Below are 21,424 nucleotides of genomic sequence, written 5' to 3'. Positions count from 1 at the left end.
TTTCGCAGGATTTATATTTACCAATCAGAGCTGCCTGCAAAGGAATGTCTCCGTTGAGCTGCGGCAGGATTAGGTCCGGGCAGGAGTGAGCTGAAGGTGCTAGCCGGAGAGCTAGCAATTTCTTTTGTTTCAACTGAAACGAATTTCAATGTAATGTTAAGCGTTATTGAAACAACCCTCTTTATTGCCCTAAGAAACAAAATATATATGTAGTTAGAGCTATATAATTTCCTGCTAATACACATTTTGATCTGAGGATAATGTGCAGTATCACCATTTTTCCATGCATTCTACAAAAGGACTCTAATACCTTAGAACCATTTAATCAACATCCTATGCAGGCAGTGAATAGATAATTGAAATATAAGTACTGTCATCCATATCCCCTTTGGGAAAGTGTCACAGTAAGCATTATATCATTCCATTAGTCCATCCTTTGATGTGGGTTTTATTCTCATTAAACTATGTTTTAGCCTCAAGGTTTCTTCCCCCCCACCCCTCTGTGACATGGCCATGCTGGGGAAAAAAAACAAAACTCTCTGCTGTTCAAAAGGCAAGAACTACATTTTTACAAGCAATTGTACATGTCAAAAATATAAAGCTGCCTTTTTAATTTCTTGTTTACCAAATACAGTCAATGACAGCTTCTGGAAAACACAGGGTGGAAAAAAAAAAAAAAAAAAAAAAAGGAAGCCAGGAGGGTGGTGGTGGGGAAGGAATGCATTTACTTGTTTGCAAATAATAAACCCTGAACACAAGCAGGATAAAAAAAATGCTTGAAAAGGCTGCCGTGGTGGTGTCTGCTTTGAATTGTGCCCTGTTTAAACAAGAGGAAAGCCTCCCACTGAAAAAAGAAACATTTTTATCATTCAAAAAGATCTCAGGGCAGTCCTTTTAAAATGAGGTATTTTCTAAACAAAATATTGGAATGTTTCCCTGCAGGGAACGAGCATCTGATCTCTTAAAAATGATTATTCTTGAAGAACTGTAGATTTATGCAGTTTTTGTTTTATTTGTTTTAACTTAAGTAGAATGAAACCTGTCTGAAATGACCACCCAAGGGAGCAGACCAGCCAGCTAAGCAGAGGCTGATCTTTAAATGGGAACCGAAGTTGTCCTGAAACCCTTGGGGAGGTTTTAAACCGCTGGCTTAAACCAGGGCTGGCTCGTGCTTAACGCAGGTTTCAGCCTAAGCCGAGGACACGGATTTCCTCTCATTTCCATCAGTGTAGCTCCACTAACAGCAGTACAAATACTCCTGATTTGCATTAGTGTTAGCAAGCAAAGAATCAAGCTAATTATACTGAGTTATCAACAGTGATTACAGGAGGATTTTTTTTTTTTTTAAATGAAGACACATTTTTTTCCAGCGTGGACTGGTTTTGTTACACTTGTAACAGCAGGTCTCCTACAGGCAGCTGAGTGGAAAACTCAGCGTTACACAGAATTGGTCTTGAGTCGCAATGTGTTTCTGAATAAATAGGGAAAGTCTGACGTATTGCGATTTTCTATCAGTTTATGAATGCCTAAATTATCTATTTGCAATTACAACTGCAATTCATAAATATAAGCAATATAAGCCACCGGTGAGAAACACTACTAGCTTAGGAGCTCTTTTTGGTCTGATTCTTCGTGAGTTTGTCTTATAGTTCGAACTGACCCAAGCCAACAGTCCACCCAGAAATGTCAACAAGTAAGGAAGCATTTACTGTCTCCGTTAATTGCAATAACCATCTGCTGTGGCCATAAGAAGCAGGAAGCTCATATACAGAACACAGCTCCTTGTGCACTGCTAAATGAGGAGGTTAATGGGATTCTAGGAAAAAATATTCACCGCACAACATGACGATTTATTTCTTTTGAAGCATACAAGGCAATACATGTGTCGTGCCTTCTTCTGCCATGTTAATAGACTTAAACTTCTTGAATGCTCAAGGAAAAGCAAGCTTGAGAGTGCAACTATCTGATAAGGAGAATATAATTAAATGCCATAGCGCATTATTCTTATAGTGAAGGTTTTTGGCTGAATAAAGCCAGGAGCACCCAGGTCTGACCTTAGACCTGACCCCGCTGCGAGCAGGAGATTGGTCTACAGCTCTCCTGAGGTCCCCTGCAGCCCCAGCCATCCTCTGACCCATCCAGTATGACACATTGTGGCCCGGGTGACATGAAACCTGGAGGTAAAGCGAGGGAGAAATCCCAGCCCCGCTCTCGGGCAGACGCTGCAGCCACTGCTAAGACCAAAACCAAAGGGCTGGGTACAGAAAACAGTTGCAAGCTGCAAAACACTGCAGGAGCAGAACCGAAAGGCGTCTACATGGTCATGAATTAGTTATTTAGATCATGCTGTTTGATGACTTATTTTTTTTAAGATGAAAAACCATTCCTGTAAAACTATTAAGTTTTTTATGAGTGCTTAGCACAGCAGATCCAGCAGTACTGTAAGTTCATAAAACCAGCTGCTTTTTAACAAGAGTGTGTGCAGTTCTGTGTAGAAGGGCAATCAAAGCTGTCACTTTGTACAATATAATGGAGCAGGACACTTGTCATCCTGGAGGCTAAGCTCACTCAGCTACTGCAGCTAATACTAGAGATTTATTTAAATTAATCCGCAGGAAAATTAAATCCATTACCTTAAAAAGCAAGGGAATAAATCACACCCAACAGGAAACCAGGAAAAGCTGCTGCCATTTCAGTCAAATCTAAGGCTGCGTGAGCACATGAAATTTTTCCTCGTTGATGACATAAAAACAATTCATAGCAGGAAAAATAATATCAGCTGTTGTTATAATGCAAAATGCAAAGCAGCTCAATGAGTTTAACACCGCAGCCAAAGTATGAAGAACATCTCAAGCTGTTTGTATTTCCAAACAAGACTTGAGGGGTCAGAGGAGGGAGGAGGACATGTGGGCAGGCTGGAATGATGGATGGCGCTTAGTGGCATGCTGCGTTTGGGTCTACTCTTTGTTATTTTTGCAACAGGATGTCTCTGATTACTCTCTGAATAGAGAATAAGGATGGTTACATCTCATTGCTCAAAGTGTGCATTTTTTTCAGAGCCTTACAAATTAAATAGGACATTGGAAAGCAAGCAGTCAATGAACTATCAGGCGCTGTTTGTCATGAATCTAGCAACAGTGTCAGAAGACTCCCTGGGGGCATCAGAGGTGGGTTTGGGGCTGGAAAATAAAGTGTATGTGCTCTTGTCCCAGCGTACAGCAGACCCCAGCTCTTCAGAGTCTTTCTGTGTCATTGCCTATGTGGTTTGGTCCAGGTCAAATGACACGAAGTATATAAAGCAGGGGGACACTAAGCCTCTAAATAACTATTTCAGCCATAAAGGTGATGCAATATGGAAAGGACTTCACAAAGGATGGTGGACAACTGCTTTTCCACATCCCACCCTTCCAGAGATCTTTGCACAACTGGCTCCCGGCTGACAGGGTGCTGCCTGGAGCAATGGTCAGGCCAAAGCTGCCTAACTTAAACACTTCTGGAGTGTCACTGGTGAGATAACAACACCCTGTCCCCAGCCAGCCCTCAGAGGCCACAACGACGTCCACAGTCCACAGGGCAGCCCCGGCCCCGGAGTGTTTCTTCGAAAGCTACTGAAGTTCCTCACCGATACCAGAGGAAATTGCAAGTCCTTGGCAGCTTGTAGAAAAGGCTGAGACGTGGGGCCTTGGGAACCACCTCAACACATGTGAGGGAAATGAACATGCATAAATGTTGCCAGGATAGGGGGGGTTGTGTTCTCTTCTCAAAGTGAAGGCTTCAGGCAGAAAGGATGGGGAGAAATGCTGGAAGCAAGGTCAGTTAGAACTGACAGCTGATCTTAAACCTAAATAAACGTGGGGCTGAAGCTGCAAATGGAGGCCACAAAGTGAAACACACGGGAATAATTTCTCTACAACAGCATAACATTTCCTAATGAGCTGGCTCCATGCATTAGCTTTTCTAAAATAGAGACACCAGGGACTTGATGACTTAGTAGCACCAAGCACCGCTCACTGGGGCTTACCAGTTTGATTCTGGCCCCAGCTCAAAGCATCTAAGAATTGTCTTCATGATGCCACCACCTCTATAAAAAATGTCAGTGGTCCCAGTGCAGTTTCTCAGCTGGCAGGAGTTCCCACCAAACCACCACCGATAGCCTTTCCAAGAAGGTGCGGTGAGCCAGCACAATGGAGAGTTAACAACCTTCTCACTCTTCAAAAGGGATCTCAAGCTCAGGACTGGACCACACAAAAACTGCTACCCATGCTGACCAGTTCTGTAACAAGGACTATGCAACATAAATAAAAAGGAAGGCAAGAAAGAAAAGAAGGGAAATCACAATCTATTTACAAACAGTGCAAATGAAGATGGATCGTAAAATGATGCCTCATTTGCTCTGTGTATCCCAGATGATAACACAGCAGAATTAAAAAAGCAGCAAACGTTTCATGATACGAAGCAGCTAAAGAGAAGAAAATGTCAATACTCAGACATCAAACAAATCCTGGCTCAAGAACTCTGCACATATCCCAAGCTCTCTGGATTCCTTCCCAGAGTCAAGACACCAGTCTCTCACATGCAATTTATCCGTCTCTGTCTCGTCTGTTTTTGACTAGTTTTAGCATAGCCATTTAAGGGTTTTATTTAATCAGTCAGGAAGGAAAGAGTTCAAGGAACACCAGGGAATATGTGGCAAAATATAACAAGTTAGATCACTTGCACTGGATTATTCTCCTCCGGCACACCGCAGAAGAAATAACCCCAGTCAAGGTCTGCATGTTCAATGGTCTACAGGGAACGAGACTGGCATTATTCAAGGTAAGTGACATTTTAAAGAACTTTAAATTAGCTGTTGACAGTCAGGTAGATAGATTGATGAGTGATTACACGAAGTCCCCAACATTAGCATTTTGTGGTGAAAGCAAATATGAAGAGAGAAGTAAGAAAATCCGTTAAATACGGTTTTGCCAATCTGTGGTGCATTCAGATGACAGTGAAGTTCGTCTAAGGACACTGGAAACTTACAAAACAAATTGCTTTCTCTGAACCAAAAGTTGACAGGAAGTTTCCAAGCTATATTTTTGACTCCAGAAACACGGCAAGCCATGCTTGTAGACCATGATAAAAATAGTAATAAAAAAAGATCCCCCATCACCTTCCTTTCTAACAAGTGTTCCTTCTTCCAGGGCTAAAGGACCACATGCAAGTGGAGCAGAAGTGCAGCTCCCCTGAACTGCACAACCGGTGCTGACACGGTATGTACAACAGATGCCCTCACTGCAGTGGTCCCTAAAATATGTTTTCAAATAAAATTAACTCAACTCAGGAATCTGTAATTAGCACCATCTTCAAGAACAAATCGGAACAAGTTTATTGAAGCACTCTAACTATTTACAGTGAGAGTGAATTTACCCCCGAGGTTCACTTTACTATTTTGTCTCAATTTTCTTGTAATTTCATCCATCACATTTTTTTCAGTCCTCCAAAGGTGATGGATAAAACACAGAAATAAATAGGACCAACTGTTCGCAGAAGCCTAAGGGAAAACATAATTTTGTTATAAATAATCCTTGGCACAAATCATGGAAATGCAATACTAAAATTGTTTGTTGAATCATTTATGAATTGGGCCTTCAGTTTTAGTTTGCAAATAAGTTAGACGTTTATGTTGATGTTCTTTTTCACTTTGCTTTTTTAGCTGGAAAGCAGTCTTTGAGAAACTGAACTGATATATAATCCAGAAAAGCAGAATGAATGAAGGACTTATTTCTTTTTATGGGAATCCCTACACTAAAAAAAGGCTTTTTTTTTGGGGTGGGAGGGAGGGATTTACTTGGGTGATGATAACCTAAATGATGATTAATTTTTACTGTATTTTCACAAGATGCCACCATTGTGAATCTTCACCCCAGCTTTATGCTAAACATGTAGAAAAGGCGAAGACAACATGGTGCCTTACAAAACCACCAAAAAAAATTAGTTGCAGATACCTCCGCCAGGAGATTTCAATGAATGTTTGTTTGTGATCTAACAAATAGATGTGACTACTAAAAACAAGAAACACTTTTGTGCTTATTCTTAGATGTGAAATTTTGAGATTTGTTGTTACAAACTAATGCAAAAGTTCAGTGGAGCATAACTGCATGCTACCACGCTGTGCATGCAGCCGTCACACATGAAGAAGTACACAACATGAGTGCAAATTCTGCTGTCTTGAGAAATTCAGTAAAGGACAGCTGATTACCCAAACTCCTCACATAAAAGTTATAAACATGCAGAAATATTGAAGAGCAGAGGGGTGCATTTCTTTCTTAAGTCTTTTGTCTGAAATTGCTATTTTTCACCATCTGAAGAGAGAGAGGGAAGCTTGGAGATAGATAAAAGCAACGTGAAGACTCATTTCTCATTAGCTGGAGCAGGTGTGCATAGCCTTACCTGATCTGTCCTCGCACCAGTGGTCTGTTTTTTGTCCTGTTCATATTTGAGTCAAATGGAACCTCAAAGAACTGCAATGAAAAAAAAAAAGGAAGAATCAAAATGAAAGGATGCCGGAAAGCATGCCATGCGTGGAATGTACTGTCTGCATCTGCAGGTGCTTTAATCTCTATTTTTGAAGATTCAGAAATACAACGAAAATGGCAAACACCTTTTACGGAGCTTTGATAGTCTGCATTAACACTTTTGGCATCCCCTTAGAAAGAAAATCACCCGGAGGACAAAAATAGTTTGCACAAGTCCCCAAAAATTAATCATTTGAAGTAGAGTTTGGTTCCAAGTTCTGTTTTCAACAGGCTTGACACAGCTTTAATACATATACAATTATATACACACACACACAGAGCTCTGCCCCCAGTTTTATACTAATACAAACAGCCCTTGCAAATGATGTGCTTCTGGTATCTAAAAGACAAACACTACATTTTTTTCAAGATCATCTAACTTCTGAGAACCTATAACCCACCCCAAAATCAATCAACTCTTGTAAAATACTACTGAGACTGCACTGAGCATCTACTTCTAGCGGCAGGGAACGAACACACCATATGGTATTATTTAATGTCACAACCCAATTTGACTTTAAATACCGCCTATGGGAAAATTCAGGCGGCACTGTCTTCATGGCAGGAATTCCTGCAGGCTTTTGCGTGATCCATTTTACAAAGAATGCTACTGGAAAAGCTGAATGCACTTTGCCATACAGCAAACTGTAAAGCCATTTAGCTTTACGTGTGCAAAATAATAATACAAATAGTAAGCATATATTTACTTATAGAAAGAGGAGGATGTATTTATAGAAAGAATATTTTCTACTGACATTATGTCTGAGGCTTTGGGGTACCCAATTATGGTGAATAAGTAGGAAAAGTACCACAACAGATCACAATTTTGAAGAATCAGACTGACGGTAAGCTCAGCACAGTCCAACTGCAGACAGGTTTAAGGTGACCATATGATAAATGACTACATGATAAAATCTATGTTATTCCAGCAAACTGATGTAAACTTTTCCCACAATGAATGACAAAATTAATGAACATCTTCATTTTGACAGTGCCACATTCCTGGTCTTGCTACTGAATGGGGCTGCGTTCCCAGGGGAATGCCGGCGGACAGGGACACGGGGAGCAGCAGGGACTCCAGCGGAGCCCCACAGTACACATCGGGGGAGACACTTAATTTACAGGTGCACAGAGATTACAGGAACCACCTTTCCCATCCATTACCTTGAAGTAATGACTATATAACAATGTGGGAACCTCTGCTGTTGCTCCGACGTATTTGCAAGCATAGCAGGGATCACCCATGGATCATCCTGCCTAACACGGTCCATGATATTCTCCACGTGTGGTGACGTTTTTTTAACCTCAGGTTGAGTCATCTTCCTGATGGATTTAACCATTCCCAGGAATAAGGTTATAAGCGAGTCCTGCGTGCGTACAAATGAGAGTTGAGTGCATGCACATGCTCAAGCCCACGTGCTGAAGTTACCCTGCTTAAACAAAACTTGCTATCAGTGTGCTCTAAAGCCAAGAAATCTGGCAGCAGGCACCATCTTCATGTTTCATCATGCTTGTGACACCACCTAAACTGGGGAACGAATGAGACTCAGGCAGGCGGTGAGGGTAGAGAGGGTAGAAGGTCAAGGAAGCAGCAGCAGAGCCAGCAAAGGGGGCTCTGGCTGCAGGGCCCAAATCTGCACTCTCCCCCTCCCAGCCAGCAGCTGTGAACCCCCCCGGAAAAGTGACCACCTTGTCCCTCTCCAGTGGCTGGCCAACACAAATCAATGGATATTCACAGTTGTCAACTCGGCTGAAGCCTGTGCTGCATTTTAATGTTCATCCACAACGGATCCAAAAAAACTACCACGGTTCCACAGAGGAGGAATCCTTCATTGAAGACTGCAGATTAAATGCTCAAAAGTTAAGAAATATGAAAGCATGGAGATCAAAAACATCAGCATAGCTTTTCATTATTAGTTCACATCCAATTCCCCAGAAGTCTCACCTGCTGGGGCGGTGCAGCCTGCAGGGGGTTTGCTCGCCCTAAGTCTCTATCCGGGGCGACTGGACGGAGCGCCTGACCCCCTTCCCACTCCCACCGACTCTCAAAGCCCTCCAATTTTATTATCAATATTCCTGAAGCAAACTCAGGCTGCTCAGCCAAGAGTTACTCACACAGAAGAGGAAGGGACTTCAGGACGAAAAGGAGTTAGTTGACGTGTCTTTTGATTAGCCAGAGCGTGCTGGCACGGTGCGAGGCAGCTCATCTGTTCGCCGTTCGGTAGCAGCTAAGGGGCTACCCCTCCTCCTCTGCTTGCTCCGCCTGACCTGCAGCAGCAACAGTCACGGCCAGCTACAACCGGAGTTGGTGGAGACCCTGGTTCAGAAGCAGGGTGCAGAGGCGCCTGTGCGGCAGCCCCAAGCCCCCTGCATGGACCCCGACAGCTCCCGTCAGAGGGCCAGGTCAGATCTTCGTGGCCACAATGTCACCCTTGACGCGTTGGATGCTTCACAAAGAACCTCTATAGGAAACCGCGAGTACCTCCGGAGAAGGGAAAGCACCCCGTTTGGATCCAAACCCAGTGATTGCATCTGACAGCTCAGCATTTTGCTAATGGTTTGTTTCACTGTTACATTTCAGAGACAATTATGCTAAATGAAGAAAAAATGTCATTTGACATCAGACTGCTAGAGCAATGCAAGGAAAAATTCTATAGAGCTAAAGTCTTCTCTCCTGAAAATGTGCTGGGCCGTGCTCAGTTTTGTCTTTTTTTTTTTTTTTTTTTTTTTAATAGACACAGTATTTATTTATATTTGCAAAGTCTGACTGCTTTGAACTTACTTCCAATTTAAACTTGTCCATGTGAGGAGATTCTGGCTCATTTCAGAGTATGTAAGGTTATGGATAAAGGTATTCCATGTGTGATGGATAAAATCAAAATAAGGTGCAAGTTTTAAACTCAGTGTGTCTCAAACACAAAATGACTAAAATGAAGAACAGTTTGACAGAACACCTGAAAGAATTTAAACTTATGCAGTAATTGGTATAACCTGACAATACCATAATGAATGTATGAAATATTTCCATACATTTAATATAGTAGTTAACCCCTGAACAGAATACAGAACTTGAACAAGAAAATTATCAGCCTGCAGAGTTAAGTAGTCAAAAAATGTCTGTGTCTGTGGTACACAGACACGGCTGCTCCTGAAATTAAGACTGCTGTATGACTTAAATCTGAATTTTTTTGCTTTTTAAAATCTGACAATCTGAATAATCTGTTACTGTCAACTGTACGCACGAAACTACATATCCAATTGAACTACAGTTAAGAAAAATCCTTTTATTTGCAATGCCCTAGATTCTTTCACTGAGCTAGTTGCTATTACATGTCAGCAAGATGCCATTTATCAAACTTTTCCCATTTTGCTCCCAGATGTTCAGTAAAATTCTCTCTCCACTTGAAATTATTTTCCCCTGATATTCTAGAAAAAATGAAAAAAATGTGCATCTCAAATATCATTCCAAAGGAATGAAAGAGTAAACTCAAACATACTATCTCATGCCAGGCCAACACAGTACCGCCTGTTTTAGCAAAGAGTAAATTCAGTAAGATGAAACCTGGATAAATAAATATTTTAGAAGCACTCAAGAGGCTTTTTCCTCAGGAAGTCTGAATGCATCAGTTCAGCTGGACAAGGCAGAATATTATCTGCCCTAGGTATCTGGGAAGCTAGCCATCAAAGGGACAGACAGAGGGTTAAATCCACAGCATCTAAAAATCCCTGAGCGACAAAACTTGGCAAAAGCTTTCAAAACCCTAACCGAAATTTTAATCAGTATGCATGAACATTTAAAACATGATGATGGAAAAAAATAAATCAGGCCAGCTAGTACTTTGTGGTTTATTTCTCTGGCAGGCTCATCAGACTCTTTGTGTAGATCTCATCTAGTTAATATACAGTAATTATATCTTAAACATCTAACAATTCTTAGATTAGCTGTCACATTAATGCTTATAGCTGTTTACACTCATGGTTTGTTATTTTTTCTTCTCTTTTTCTTTCAGCTTCTTAAAAACAAAGTGGAAACCAGTATGAAGTGAAATGTTAAAGAACATTTAATTTCTTCAAGCTACCTGCTGGAACCAGGAGCGACTGCAGAGGGTAGCTAATCATTCAGACCTCCTGGGGGACACATCGACTAATAATTTTATTTGGACTAAGCCAAGACTCCCTTAGCATCACCTTGCAGATGCAGACAGCATTACACTGTGCTGGCACTTTTAGGATGAACATGATATGGAAAGAGTGAGAGGGCGTCCCGTGCCTTTCCAGGATGCCCTCTCGCTCTTTCCGTATCACCAGTTAAACACCAACACCACTTATTAAGTTTTCAAAACCAGCGGCCTGCCTATTTGCAGTTAATTAAGCCAGTGGAGTGGATGGAAAGCCCTGAGCACGTGCTGCGCTTGCCATCCGTGGTCATTCCTGTGGGAGAGATTTTAACTCCTGAATTACGACAGTTCAATACCTTTACTCCTGTTCACATGAAAACATAAATAGAGTGCATTAAGAGGAACAATATGTCATCTAGTTTATCAAACAGATCACCCACACTTGGGCTAGTAAACATCTCTCATGTACCGCTTTGGATTTAGAGCATATCAAGCACCAGCCTGGCCCCTGTCCAGGGCCAGCTCTAATCTGTGACACATGGTGGAAACAGCAGCGGCTGAAATAGGCAACCGGTCTTCCATGTATTGACATAACATTTTACTCTAATGCTAAACACATATTTACATCAGAACCGATAATCCCATGCGTCTAAAGATGGAGCGGAACCCTGCTATTAAAAGATGATTTAATTCAAGGCAGCTCGGTGGGCTTCCCATTGCAAAGCCACCCCTGCAGCTGAGCAGGCTTCCACGTGCTCTTTGGCAGCAGAATTGTCCTCTGCATGGAGGTATTTCTCCCCGCAGCCTCTGTGAAGGGCAGTTCAGGTGAATCTGTGGCACTAATGAGCGAATGAGAAGACAAGGCTGTTGCCAAAGACCAGTCACCTCCTCCTGCACTGAAGTGCTGCTGGTCTCCAAAATCCTCTGTGCCCTGCACTGCACTGGGCAGGTGGAGACGAGTTACAGGGGTGGGTGCAGGTGGTGGCCAAAGCCTCTCCTCAGCTAAAAATCTCTTGCTACAGACCCAAGCAAACACTTTTAATACAATGCAAATAATGACCAGCACAACTGGACTCCCCACTTGAGCACTTCACTGCATGTCTACAGCCAGGGGTGAAACTGGGCTGTACAGGGCAAGTGTTGCAAGTACTGGCCTTGTTGAATCAGATGCTTCTGAGGTTCTCTGATCTCCTCTGCTCTACAGTAAGGTCTGATCCTCTTTGGGTTCCTTTGGCATTGCCAAAGAGTAAATAGTTAAACCAGAAACATACCGGAAAACACATGCTGAAACCCAAAACGGTGCATGAGCCAGGGAGGAGCAGGTGGACCAAAACCAGGTGGGGAGCACAGTGGCAGAGTGGAGTCTGGGTACTCGCACCACAACCTGAGGACGCCTGGGAAGGTGACGTCCAGAAAGCCATTCCTCACAGCTGGCCATGTGGCCTCCAAATTCATCAGGTTTCAGCACTAGCCCTTCACGCGAGGTCTCCTCATTTTCCCACGCGTTCAAAGGAAAGCCGCTGTAAGCAGCACTGGAAACCCATCAGACCACGAAGAGTTGAGCTCCATCCTTTGTGAGTGCTCTTTCCCTCCGTATTACTGAATTATTTCTATTTCTCGTGTTCTCAGTGATTTATCTCACAACGTGATAAAGTAATATATAATTACATAAAAGGAGAAGAAAAACATAACATATGATTTATGGTAAATAAGATCAAAGTCAAGATTATTATTATAGGTTTTCTGCTGGTTTCCTTTCAATCACTTTTATATGAAAACAACAAAGAATAATTAAAGTATATTACAAAGGTCTTTTTATTCAATTGTACACAGATGTGACTAAAAAAAAAAGCTAAGGGGAGGATTTTCAAAAGCACTCATGTACTGATCTAACACTATTCTCACTGAAGTCAACAGCAGTTCGACTTCAATGAGAGCAGAGACAGACCAACACTGAGTGATTCTGAAAATCCCACCCTAATTGTACAAACAAGGGAAGGCTTTAGAGATTGCTGGCTTGGAGATTGTATATTTGAGAATCATAAAGGGCACACAGCACCTGTTTGTCTTCAAGATATGAAAATAAAGCAAGGCAAATATTTTAAGGATTAGAAATTGCTTTTTTTTTTTTTTTTTTTTTTTTAAAGGCAGTATCTGTAAACCCTCTGGCTCTGCTGTTCCCAGTCTAGCTATAGATCTGCTTTAATATTTTCCATTTCAAAGAGGATTCTAATTAAAAAAGAGATTGATGCAAGCCTGAACAATGTTACTTACAGATAGAGAAGGGCAGCTAAACCCCAAACTGTCATGTCCCAGTGAACCCAAGAAAGGTCTGCTGGGTAAAGCATCTGTCAAAGTTTCATTTATTATTTTTTTAAGAAAGCTTCCACAAAAGACACATTCTTCTTATTAGCCAGTGTTTGGAAGCCCATTGTTGTGTACAGGAAAGAGAACAGGAGGTAACTGAAAGAAAACGTTGGTACCTACCCCTTCAGAAACATATTTTCAGGATGGAGAATGCAAAGGCTCACAGATCTCAATTAGCGCTGATTTGTCCCCTCACGACCTGCCGTGCCGGCTCTGCTTTTAAGTGCTCAAGAGGTGACACGTTATTTTCTCGACCACTTTACAAGCATGTGACTTTCTAGGGATTCCCGGAGCCACCCACGGCCACCAACACTGAGATTTTGTTTAAGGTTTTGCGTTGCACTTAGCATTTAAGTGCACTTAGCAGGCAGCAGTGCCCAGAGCCGCTGGCACACTGCTCTGTATTTGTTTTCAGCTCATCCAAATCCTTCTAGTGGGTCTGACCAACAAACCAAGTGGTCATTAAACTCTTGCAGCTCAGCGGCCTCTCCACCAGCACTGGCCAAACAATATCCTTTGGCGATACCAGAAGTACCATTACAAGGAGCCTGAAAAGCACAGGACCCTGTTAACACTCAGGAGTGTCAAAGCAGCACAGTGCTAACACCCTGCTGCTCCATCCGCAGGTCCTGTCACGACGATGAGGGACTGGGACAGAGGGCAGGATGACGGATGCATCCCAAAACATGCCGCCTGGAAGTGCTGAAGCCCAGCTGGGTGAACCACCACGGGTGTGGATGTGCTTGGGGCATTCACCTGGGTAAAAGCAGTGAGGGTGGAGGGAAAGACCCTGGGTATGCATGCATGTGTCTGAGCATGCTGCAGTAAGCAAGGAATTAATGAAGCAGGAAAAGATAATTAAGGACTACATGCGGTCTTCAATTGTATGAATAACTTCAAATGAAATAATGGTGCATTTGCACCAAATTATCTACTTTACCCCTACGTACAACATTTTTCTTCATCTTTGCATCAAATTTGCTAGCACCAATAAATGAAAAAAAAACCCAACCAAACTCATTTCATCTCATTTTTTTCAATGCACCTGATGTGCGAGACTTGAAATGGGAGAAAAGACGTGAATCTTCTGTTTCAGTAAACAGGAAACAGGTTGGGTGACAACCGATGAGCCCAGCTCTTCCCACTAGAATCTCATTTTGCTAAGAAGATACTGTAACAAACCCCAAATAATAATAAAAATAAAACCAGGCCTTTATAAGCTGTGCAATCTTGAAAACTGCTGACACTGTGAGCCACCTAAATAGCATATTCCTGAGGCGTCACGGAGGTCAGCCACAGCTTCAGGGGAAACGCAAGCTGGATGCTGCAGACAGGCTTTCACCTGATGTGATCCACCTTGGAGAACAGCTTTCATGGGAAGAAACACTGGTTTCTGGCCAGCTGCCAAAGGCTTCTAATAATATTAAATATTTACCACCAACAAGTCCTTTTTATTTAGCACACAATTAATACAACCACAAAAAAAGCTCCTTACTCCAAGCCTTCCTCCAGCCCTACTTCCACCAGGGAACTTGCCTATCAATGTGTTTGGGCTCCCTGAACCAAAGGGAGGAATTTCCGAAGTGCAGGACGTATTGCACCGAATGCCTTCCCATCCTTTTCTTCTGGACATGGACTTTGTCACCATTGTGCTCTTCCTTTTCATCTTAAAATGAAAATTGCTAAAAAATGTTTTTCAGGTCATCTAACCCCAGTTAGATAAACACCTCATGTCCTTCCCTTGCTTTGGCCCAACCAGCTGCACCCAGAGAACAAACTGCTCTGACCAAAAATGCAACAGATTTCCCCTTGGATCTTTTAATTTTTTGATCTGGACACCCTGGATATGAAAGTAGGAGAGGAAAAGGGTGAGGCTGTGACTTGGCTCCCACTGCTGAGCTGGTGCATCACACACCCCAAGGCAGAAGCAGCAACACAGCGGCATCTCTGCCATTTATGGGTTAAACTGTTCTCCCTCTCCAGGCTCATGGAGATAAGGCAATGAAGCAGCAGTCACCTCTCTGTGCCTTGTGTTGCCCTGGTATAATCAGTGACAACTGAACCTACCCACCCACACGTCAACAACTGGCCTCTGACCACCCCAAACCTGTTACCTATCCATGCAGGATTTCTGCAAGTTTTTAATGATGGGTTATACTTAGATGTCAGATGCAGAGGTATATACTTTTTGCTTTTCAGGAACTACTTCATTTCTATATATTTTAGGAACAATTATTAGAGTTGAAGAAAAATACCACGTTTATGCCTACTAAAATACATGCTGAATCACTTCGCAAAGCCATTTTCTCAGATTCCTTTGCATTAAATCATATTTGTCACGATGCCAGCATGCCATGAGCGCAATGTATGACTTAAAAAACAAACAAAACTTCAAATAACAATCTCTTCGCTGAAGATAGGAATTGCACAAGGTCAGTATCTGGTTTAAGTTACGATATGTCCTAAAATACACAAGGCCAGGTCCTCTGGACATAGTGCAGCTGCTTTGAGCAATACTGCAGATAAAATCCGATACTGAAGATGGCTTAGACAAATTCCTGCGGTGGAATAAAGTTGTTACTCAGGAACTCTTGGGGAAGTATTTCTGCTGCCCAGTGCGAGTGCTTAAGTCAAGCAGGAGATCGAGAGTCAACCAGGAGACACACATCTCCTCCAGACGGCAAGTGAGAGCCAACAGAGGCAGGAGCTTGCCTGACGGAGATGTAAAGCCTTTATTTCTCTCTAGTGCCCACAGAAGGACCCTGAGCTCCTGGCTTTAGCCAGGACAGTGGTAAAAGGGGCTGGTAGCCAGACAGCCCTTCAGACTATCAGTATCAGCTTTCCAGTATCTGCTTTCCAGTCCCCTGTGACAACCAGAGAGCTATAAAATACAGCAGCCTCGCTGCTTCTCGCTTCTTGCCCAGGAGATTCGAGTAAGGAAGTGGAAAGGTGAGATTTAAATCACTTCCACACATCTCCTGGCTCCAACCCATGAGTCCGGGATCCAGGTCATTTTAATCAGCTTTTTATAATTTGTCACTCAAATGATAAGAATACTAATCCACTGCAGCGTGGTTCTTGCCAGGCACCCGAATATTAATCCATGAAGTGTTCTCTTTTATCACACATAGACGTGTTCTCTTTAACTGCTTATGGCTGACACGTCCTGTTAGCAATACTTTTTTTCTTACAAGACAGACAAAAGCAGCACCATACATAAAGCAGCAGGCTTGCCTGCTTTTGGCTATGGAAAGGTTATTTATGTAGTCGTATACACATATATTCCTTATTCAAAACACCTTTTAGTTTTGGAAATAAATTAACTCTCTTACTTGGAGTTACTGGCACCTGTGAAAAACAATTCGCTTTGGTCCATCTGTATTTGGCAAAAGAAAAATCTACAGCTCCTTCTGGCCAAGCTATTTTAAAAAACCCAACCCAAACCCAAACCCCACAATGAACGAAACCTGGGAACACTGTAATATAGCAAATAAAAAAGCCTAAATGTGAACAAGGGTGTAAAGTGGCATCAGCATTTACTGACATGCCTCAGAGACCCCGCATGGTAACACTGCCCAACTGTGGCAGAACTGACCGGCTGGACTTATCTGCAGCTCAAACCTTCTAATAAAATCATTCCTCAAGAGTTATTCCTTTAAAGTATTTAAAGAGTTGGTATCAGGAAGAGTTTCAAGTCACGTTTTTTACATACGGGGCACATTTAGGGAATCTACCGGGTCTATAGCAGAGTTTACAAGTATCCGCTTTACAATAAAATTTAAGAACAACTTTTTCCTGTTGTTCAGATGTCTGAAAAGAGAGCAAGAAAACTCTGCGGGGGATTTAATGATTTACACTTCACTGGCAAGAGAACAGCCATCACTTCACTCCACCACGCGCTCTCAGTGCCAAAAGGAGTCTAGGTCCTAATATTCTGAAGAGCTTTAAACATATCAAAGGCAACTTGATGCATCCAATGTTGTAACTTCATCTGTATGACAATGGTTTTATTTATTTATTTTTAATCTTGGCAATAAAGCAAGTTCAGAGAAATCACTCTCCTCTCTCCCATCTGAACACGAGTTAACAGAAAGCCACCAATATATTAATAATATCTTTTTTCTTACTAATTTCACATGCCACAAAGGAAAGCCACATCTCTGCTGAGGAATGTGATAGTTACAAGATCTCCCAAAAGTCTACAGCTAAAGCCAAAGCCGCAGTTCTGTGAGCAGCGGGTTTCAACCGAGGGTCCTCAGGCTGCACAGAAGAGGTTTGTTAAAGACAATCAAGAAAAGCAAGTTGCATATGCAATGTGGCAGGCCACCAACGTGACATTTTCAAGGCATTCTCTCCTCTTAAAGCTACAGCCGATCAAAAGACATGGACAAGATGCTCACAAAACTGTATGAAGTTTCTGGTTACACCTAAGGATTTTACCCACAGTGATTTAGTTTCAGTAAGGGATGTCTCTTCATAAATACATAGTTTTATGCAGAATGTGTAGATCTGCTAAATAAAGTAACGAGGTACAATATAACAACAGATATCCAAAGTACTTAGCACCAGCTTTGCAGCTAAAGTTTAGCCATCACCTACTTTCTCCTTTTATTTATGCATAATGCACTAACCATTAATTGAGGACAGCCATCATTACAGCAATTCTGGTAAGGGCTGGATGACAAACCTATACACTGAGAATTCAAGTTATACAGATATCTCAAACCAGTAATTAGGTCTCACCTTTCCTTCCCCTTTGTTAAGAATGAAAGTGAAGCAAAAGTCTCACGATAACCCATTAGAAAGCACAAACACCCAGACCTGTTGCAGGGGCATCACATCATCCATCTTTCTAAAGCTGTCAAGAAATGTTTGTCATTCCAATACTGCTTGCATCTCCCAAATGCTAAGATAACACACCCATCAATCTCAGCTAGAGTTAAAAGAGGAGTTGAAAAATAAATAGTTCTGAGTCATGTTACTAAGAGGGATTCTACACACTATTAATTTTAGCTTGGAAACCAATTAAGAGACCAAATCAGCATTACCTCCCCCTGCTTTTTAAGATATAATGACCTATTCCCTTGTGTAAATTTATTTATTTTGTGACAATGATCCTTTCAAATGCTTTAGAAGCTTAAATAATGAAAAATTCAATCCTGGCTTCTGGCAACAGGAATTCTTTTGCCAAAAGGAGGCACAGATATGGACAAGACAGCATGGTTCTCCCTATTTTAGAAGGCCATTCTTAAAATAAAAGAACAATAATAAGAAACATAATGACATATAAGCAAAACTTGTCCTAAGCACTGCATAAGCATCAATATGCTGGAATAAAGCTGTGCTTTCCACTCAAAACCTGGGGCAGCCTTTGTCCCCTTGGACCCCACTGTGGCTTCTGGCTCTCGAGTGCCACCAGCCACGGCAGAACTTCCCTACACCAAATCAGTAATTGAGTGTGCAAACCTGCACAATCCTTCTACAAAAAGGTTATTAAAGCATGACAAATAATAACAAATTAAAGCAACGCTGCTGCCTGACTCCTGGATATTACTTTTACCTAGCAGTGAACTTGCAGGAGCTTTTTAATATTGACAGGGAAATGCCACTCTTGTCAGATTTGTCTTCCAGGTGCCTCAAATGTCACCTTTGTTTGCTAAGTGCTAGTCCAATATGAAGTTTTCTGAGTATCTATGGGGATGAAAAATAACCAAACCTGTACCTCAGTGGCCTGATTTCCCCTGGGTGCCAGTACCCACCTGAGAGCTTCTGGGGGACTGTTTCCATCTCCTTTCTCCGCCACAGAGATTTGAAAGCGTTGACTATATAGGTCTCACTAAAGTTGGAGAGCTGGGACTTGTGCTTTATTCAACGACAAGGAAAAAAGAAAAAAAAATCATCTGGAATCAACAGGAGATTTGACTGAGGGTCTTTGTGCAAGGGGTTAAAGCCAGATTCTGCCTCATGGGAGTTTTTGACATTGTGTTCGTTTTCCATGGAACTAACCCCAGAATCATAAGTCTTTCTGTGATAATGAAAGTATATTACAGTATCTAGTCATTGATAAAAACTTTATTCAGGAAAGTAGGAATATATGCATAAGAAGGCGAAAGTCCAGAAGTCCATCATCAGGGTACCACTGATCAAAGCAGGCTTTCACTGCTGGCAGGTATAGGATAAAACAAAGAATTTAATTTGTCCCAGAGCCCAGATCAGCGTATGATGCCACTGACCTCATATATGTATACATGTATAAGCATAAAAAGTTAAAGAAAAAAAGCTATCGGGTCCTCTCAAGAAAGGATTGTAAAATCAAATCAGTTATTCCCATGGAAACTCTTGAAACAAAAAAATCATTACAAACTGGAACTAAAATGAGCACTGTCGTATTCCTATGACCAAAATACATCTATCTCGTTTAGACATCTACTTTTGGGCCACATTTCAGATTCTTCAGTGAGGGAAGTGTCTGCATATATTCTTGAGAAATGCTAGATTTCAATTCCAAAACCAAGCTTGCAACAAAAAGGTCTTATTCCAAAACAAAAGTACCCACAAAAGACATCCTGAGAAAGAAAATTGTGCTTTAAAATTCACATACCAGTAAAATTCAAATTAATTTCCCTAGGTAGGCAAGTCCTTAAGTGTATACCTCCATTTAATTATGCTGCAGTTCCTGTGTGGACAAGTCCCAAGATGCTCTTACATGATAATCATTAAATATGAAGTGGTGAAATGAATTGCAACATTTAGTAATGCTTCTTATGAAGTAAGATTTATAGAGGAAGCATGAAGTAAAACTCAAAAAAGCACATGGTTACCGTGTCTGCATGTTGTACTGTAAAAAAACCCAGACAGATATGAAAATAGCCTTTGAAAATTATGAATAGCTGGGCACAGGCATCTTACCAAAACTCCTGCTGCAGAAGGTAATGCTCAGCACACCTACTTATTTAATCCACATAATAGAAGTATTAAAATTAGAAAGAAATCTAATTACATTTTACAAGTCTTTTAAACACTGAACGAACACATCATGAAAGTAATTGACGGAATTGTGCTATTTAGTAAAGATAATTTTCTGCGTAGCTCTACGTTCTAGCACTTGTTTAAACTGAATGGTGAAAAACTATATAAAAAAAAATTCCAGTTCTGAAAAACAATTATCTGTTCATGGCTACAGAAATTATACAAATGCAAAACATCTCAAATTGTGGTCCCAGAGAACAAAAGAAAGAAAGAAAAAAAAAAAAAGACTAAACTGCAATCAAGCAAAAGAAACTCAGAACGCAAGTGCCTTGCTGCAGCACAGTGCAGCTGGGCATCCGACCCCTTTGCACACCTGGGCAATTTCTCTCTAAACACACACTCATCCAAACAGAGGTTTAAACTGTATTTTCTACACTGAAACGTACACAAAGCAGGTTCGGAGGATTGCTCATAGGGTTTATAAGCACTTCATTTACACACAAGCATATGCATTTACTATATAAATATTTATAGTTTGGCAGTTCCCTCTCCCAATCTGCACGGGTTTTCTCTGTTGAGTTTCACCAGCGATATTTCCTCTGAATTTCCACATTTCCAGATGCTTTGCTCACACAGCCTTGATGGAGAACAGTTGTGCCTATTAGCAGACAAGCTGCTGACAACTAAGCCGAGCTTCTAAAAGCTGGCAGAGAGATAATCTGGCAACGAGATCTGATAAGCTTGAAGAGAAGAGGCACGGTGGCCTGCAAACACCGAGAAGCCTGTCCTTAGGATGCTTCTCATCTCACTCCAGAGTACTGCAGTCAAATCAAGGAAAAACCTTAGCCAACCATCCCATGGCCCAGCACCACTCAGCTCTTAACAGACAAAGCCTTCTACTGAAAACCGAAAGAAAATGGTGCTCCATGAAGTCAGTCCCTCCACAAGAAATTATATTTACAGATAACATTTAATAGAGTTATATTTAAAAGGGGTTGCTTCTCCTGCTTAATTGTTTAAAATACGACAAAGTAAAAAAGGGTTATCTAATTTTGCTGTATCCTCTTGTCTTCCCTCCCACAAATAAGGAGTATAATCTTCATTTTACAAAAGAAGATGCAAAAATCCCCCACCAGATGCACCTGGGAGTGCAGGAGATGTGCATTCTCGGAAACGCTTTGAACAGCGGTATTCCCGCTATCACCAAGGTACTACAGGACATTAAACTACAGGACAAGAGTCAAACCCACCATGAACCAGTTAGCAAGGTGTCTCTACCCCAGCCCCTCGGTTCTCAGCCACCATCCTCGCACAGCTCTGCCCACCGTGCAGAGCACATGTGAACGATTTGCAGAGATGCCCCAGCCAGCGCTTGCCTTCATATCCAGGGGGAAAAAGTAATCCCATCGTGTG

At 41.7% G+C, this 21,424-nt stretch overlaps 1 protein-coding gene across 1 annotated transcript in view; it reads right to left on the bottom strand.

The window, feature by feature from the left end:
- LOC121081302 (protoheme IX farnesyltransferase, mitochondrial) overlaps window positions 1-21,424 on the bottom strand; it is a 104,587-nt gene that overhangs the window by 26,336 nt on the left and 56,827 nt on the right. Inside the window, exon 5 of the mRNA XM_040580216.1 lies at window positions 6,433-6,503. Coding sequence (XP_040436150.1) covers window positions 6,433-6,503 — 71 coding nt within the window. The remainder of the gene's footprint in view (window positions 1-6,432; window positions 6,504-21,424) is intronic.

Source organism: Falco naumanni, chromosome 1, assembly GCF_017639655.2.
Source record: "Falco naumanni isolate bFalNau1 chromosome 1, bFalNau1.pat, whole genome shotgun sequence".
NCBI classification, from domain to species: domain Eukaryota; kingdom Metazoa; phylum Chordata; class Aves; order Falconiformes; family Falconidae; genus Falco; species Falco naumanni.
Note: the sequence above shows the minus strand (reverse complement) of the source record. Positions and strands in the feature narration are given on the sequence as shown.